The 5,000-nt window shown below is 47.7% G+C and overlaps 1 protein-coding gene across 2 annotated transcripts in view; it reads left to right on the top strand.

The window, feature by feature from the left end:
- Positions 1–5,000, top strand: part of Balat (Beta-alanine transporter) — a 69,341-nt gene that overhangs the window by 64,213 nt on the left and 128 nt on the right. For both annotated transcript variants that reach the window (XM_070125448.1, XM_070125447.1), the window contains exons 10-12: positions 170–348; positions 1,338–1,516; positions 2,028–5,000. The exon at positions 2,028–5,000 is cut by the window's right edge and continues 128 nt beyond it. In XM_070125448.1, the coding sequence (XP_069981549.1) occupies positions 170–348; positions 1,338–1,516; positions 2,028–2,373 (704 nt within the window). In that variant the 3' untranslated portion in view covers positions 2,374–5,000. The remainder of the gene's footprint in view (positions 1–169; positions 349–1,337; positions 1,517–2,027) is intronic.

Raw genomic sequence — 5,000 nt, 5'->3', positions numbered from 1 at the left:
CCGATAAACGCAGCTAAAAAAGCAAACAGCCAAAACATTATCCCTAAACCCCAGCAACACCCCAAAAACGCCCACCCCACCCTCAACCGTACATAAATCCCAGAAAACCCCCACTAACCCCCGATATCTCTCCCCCTCCCTCCCTCCCTCCCTCCCCCTTCTCCCGCAGACCCCCTGGTGACGCTGGTGCTCTACTGCGTCGGGAAGTTCGGGATCTCGTCGAGCTTCGTGGTCCTGCCCCTGATGGCCTCCGAGCTGTACCCGACGGTGGTGCGCGGGATGGGCCTCTCCGTGTCGGCCGTCGCGGGCATGGTCGGCCCCATCGTCATCCCGCTCATCAACCACCTCGTGAGACGCTCGCTCGGCGGAGGGGGTTGGGTGGGGGAGGGGAGGGGGGTGGGGAGGGTAGGGAGGGGGGTTGGGAGGGAGGGGAGGGTAAAGGAGGGGAGGTGTAGGTAGGGAAGGGAGGGGGTGAGGGTGGGTAGGGAGGGGAGGGGAGGTGTAGGTAGGGAAGGGAGGGGGTGAGGGTGGGTAGGGAGGGGAGGGGAGGTGTAGGTAGGAAGGGGAGGGGAGGGAGAGGAGGGTAAAGGAGGGAAGGGGAGGCGTAGGTAGGGAAGGGAGGGGGTGAGGGTGGGTAGGGAGGGCAGGGGAGGGGAGGCGTAGGTAGGGAAGGGAGGGGTGAGGGTGGGTAGGGAGGGGTAAGGGTGGGTAGGGAGGGCAGGGGAGGGGAGGTGTGGGTAGGGAGGGGAGGGAGGTTAGGCGTAGGTAGGGAAGGGAGGGGTGAAGGTGGGTAGGGAGAAGGGAGGGGAGATGTAGGTAGGGAGGGGTGGGGAGGTGTGGATTGGGCGGGGAGGGGTGAGGAAAAGGAGGGTGGCGTGGGGTAGGTAGAGAGGGATGGGGTGAGGTTAGGCAAGGGAGGGGTGGGTAGGGAGGGGCGTTGTGGGCTGGCCTGATTGTGTGGGAAGTAATTTTGGTTTTGTTTTGGTTTTTATTTCTTATTCTATTATTCCAGACTTCGTCTTAGTTTTTGTTGTTGCCAGTATTGACATCCTCTTCATCCTCATTAACAACATCCACATCCTAATTCTCATCCTCCTCCTCATCATCATTATCATCATAATATAATCATCATCATTGTCAATAACATTATCCTCCTCCTCCTCATAATATCATTATCATCACCATCATCATTGTCAATATCATTATCACCATCACCATTATCATCACCACCATCACCATCTCCATCACCATTATCATCAGCAACATCACCATCTCCATTATCATCAGCAACATCACTTTCACCCCATTCTAACGGGTCCCGCCGCCGCCCATCGCAGGGATCGGAGATGATGGTCCTCCCGCTGATCATCATGGGCGTCCTCCTGAACCTGGGCGGCGTCTTCTCCCTGATGCTGCCGGAGACGCTGCACCAGCACCTGCCGCAGAGCCTGCAGGAAGGGGAGGAGTTCGGCAAGTACTGGACTATGGCGGACTACTGCACGTGCTGCCCTAAGAGGTGAGGGAGAGGGAGAGGAGGGAGAGGGAGAAGGGATGAGAGAGGGAGAGGAGGGAGAGGAGGGAGAGGGAGAAGGGATGAGAGAGGGAGAGGAGGGAGAGGAGGGAGAGGGAGAAGGGGAGAGAGAGGGAGAAAGGGGAGAGAGAGGAGGGAAAGGGAGAGGAGGGAGAGGGAGAAGGGAAGAGAGAGGAGGGAAAGGGAGAAGGAGAGGGATAGAGAGAGAGAGAGAGAGAGAGAGAGAGAGAGAGAGAGAGAGAGAGAGAGAGAGAGAGAGAGAGAAAGAAAGAGAGAGAGAGAGAGAGAGAGAAAGAGATAGATAGATAGATAGATAGAGAGAGAGAGAGAGAAAGAGAAAGAGATAGATAGATAGATAGATAGATAGATAGAGAGAGAGGGAGAGAGAGACCGATAGATGAATAAATAAATAGCTATTTAGGGAGAGAAGCTACTGTATTCTGCAATGTCTGTTGCGATCTCGGCGCCGTTCCTCACCCCCCCCCTCCTTCCGCAGGCCGAGCCGCGCGCACAGCACCGGGAGCAAGGTCTCTCCGTCCGGCAACGTGTTCGGCGACAGCGGAAGGGCGTCGCAGGGGGGCGAGGATCTGCACGCCGCCACCACCCTCCTGCCGCAGCGCCATCAGCAGGATGGGCGGCAGGAGAATTCGACGAAGGGGAGCGCCCTCGGCAGGAACGGCGTGCCTCCCGGGGACAGCGAGGAGCGGCCGCAGTCGAGGATGTCTCTGGACGACTCCTGCAGGAGGCGTCAGGGAGGGGCGTCCGCCGGCGACGAGGGCGAGGAGGGCGCGGGGGAGAAGCAGACCCTCGTGACCGGCAGCAGGAAGGTTACCGTCGTCTAGTCCTTTGGTGATTCCCATTCGCTCGTCGCGAAGCAAGTTACGGAAAAAGAAGGAAAGGGGAAAAATGTTTACAGCTTAAAACAGAACGTAATAGGATTAATTATCACAATTACCTCTCGGCATGAAGTGAATAGTCATCAGCCCTCTCGCTGGAAGTCAACAGTAGAATTTGAGCCAAAGTGGGTGGAAGGGAGAGAAGGAATAAACGGGGCTGGGCGAGAGGGGGCGAAAGCAAAACACGAAAGGGGATACACGAGAAAAGAATCGTGTATATATTGTCACAGAATATTTACAAAATGAATTCACACACACATAACCCCCACCCCCTACACAACCCCCACCCCCCTACGCAACCCCCACCCCTACACACAAACACAAGCACACACATACACATTCTCGTAATAGGTACATCTGCATAAATGTGTATGTATGTATGAATGTATCAACTGACCTCGTACATTCTAGTCCTCTGTACCAAAGGGAGATGCATGAGTACCATCACTGCCCTTGCAGCCTGTACACTATGTCTTATTTTCCCTTATGTACGTAAATAGTCGAAATGAGACACGTAGATAATTATCGGTCAGTAGGATTGTTTGAAGCGAGGAGTAAAAGAGAAAAGGAGAGAGATTGGGAGAAGAGAGAGATGGGGAAAGGAAGAGAGAGAGAGGGCAGAGATAGGGAGAGGAGAGAGACAGGGAGAAAGAGAGAGAGGAGAGATAGGGAGAAAGAGAGAGAGGAGAGAGATAGGGAGATGAGATAGATTGAGAGAGAGAGAGCGAGAGAGAGAGAGAGAGAGAGAGAGAGAGAGAGAGAGAGAGAGAGAGAGAGAGAGAGAGAGAGAGAGAGAGAGAGAGAGAGAGAGAGAGAGAGAGAAGAGAGAGAGAATTAAGAGCGAAACAGATCGATAAAGAAAATAAAGGTGATGTCAACGCAAATCAAAAAGAAGGATTGATGAACCGAAAACCCAACTTGCTGAGGTATGAAAGAGGTGCTACTAAATGGTAAGACAACCCGCTACAATATATATATCAATTAAGTGAAGAAAACTGCGCGTCAAAGTAGATAAAAACAATACAGATTCCCTCGTAGGATGAAAAGGATTTTTTAAAAATAATTTCTTTTCAAAGCAATGCCCATATAGTTGTAATTCACTTGACAATGAGGAGGAGGAAGTATGTCATGCCACATGTCCCATGTGGCATGTGGTATGGAACAACGGTTGGACTTTGATATGTTTGATATATTTTGCGTTTTCCGTAAAGAGAAAGAAAATCACATATTGCTTTTTCTCTTTCTATATCTCTCCCATTCCAGTAACCGATTCCTGTAACAACCTCTGTACAACACGTAAGTGCAAGATAATTGGTTGCAACATAGGCCCTGATAACCCCCACACAACTAGTACAGTTCGAACTGTGATGGAGTTTACAACATTTCCCTAGTTGTCTTCCAAAAAGCCAGGTACGTTGCATATATTCAGCACAGGACGGTATATCTATGATTTGGAAAATACGATCGAATTGTTGTATTATGGTTTAGGAATATTGTCTGATAAGAGCATATAAAAAAATATTTGCCAGAAAAGGCGAAAAAAAATAAAGAAAAAAATTTCACAAATGATACATCAATCTATATGGTAAACAAACACGGGAGTTTTAATTACAAGAGAAAAGAGGATGTTATACTTTAAGTATATGTACTACCTTTCTTATTTTTCACATTTCTTTTAGGACTCTGCGCAAAGTAAACCGTGACCTATTTTTGTAACTGTGTTTGCAATAAGTTTCTATATATAATGTATATAATTACCTTCTCTTTAACATTTGTACGTTAAGAGAGATTATGTATTTATATAAGTATGGTTTGCTACAGTTAATACGTTTTACCGTAAGTATTAGGCCGTAAACAACTAAGATGAAGTGTAATGTCCTGAAATATGGCACTGTATTGATGTCTGGTAGATTTAGATTGAACCCTCGATCATGACACCAGATTAATTATGTGTAGGTAATGACAATTCATGTTCTTCCTTGTAATTGATTGTTGGATTCACCTCAACAAACATATGCTAATGTGTTGTTATACTTGATAGATTTTCCTTGCCTTTGGAATCTCTGTTTATCATACTTATCTTTAAATGGTATTCTTTATCAGCGTAAAAAGATGAAATACTAAAAGGACTCATTTTGTTATCCACGTCTCTGCACCTTTTTCTTGTATTTTTTCGCCATATCCTTTATCCTTTTTCTATATGTCTAGCTATCTATAACCCTTTTATATCCTCTTTTCACCATATCCCTCATCCTTTTCCTGTATATCCATCTATCTATATGTAACTTTTTCCTGTAGTTTTCTACTAAATCCCTTATTCTTTCCCTGTATGTCTACTATCTGTAACCTTTTCCTATACCAATAGATGTATGTATATCAACCCATTTCATGTACCTTAGCCTCTGTGTCTCTGTAACCTTTTCCTATACCTCTGTGCCTGCGTTTCCTTTAGGTGATCATAGCATTTCTATAATTCTTAAGAAAAAGAATGATGGATATAAACCGTATCTTGCAATGATGGTAAGTAAGCAACCATCTCTCTGGTCGTTTTTCTTCAGTCGTTCATCCCGATT

Source organism: Penaeus vannamei, chromosome 9 (assembly GCF_042767895.1).
Source record: "Penaeus vannamei isolate JL-2024 chromosome 9, ASM4276789v1, whole genome shotgun sequence".
Taxonomy (NCBI): Eukaryota; Metazoa; Arthropoda; class Malacostraca; order Decapoda; family Penaeidae; genus Penaeus; species Penaeus vannamei.
This window is presented reverse-complemented; position numbering and strand designations above follow the sequence as displayed.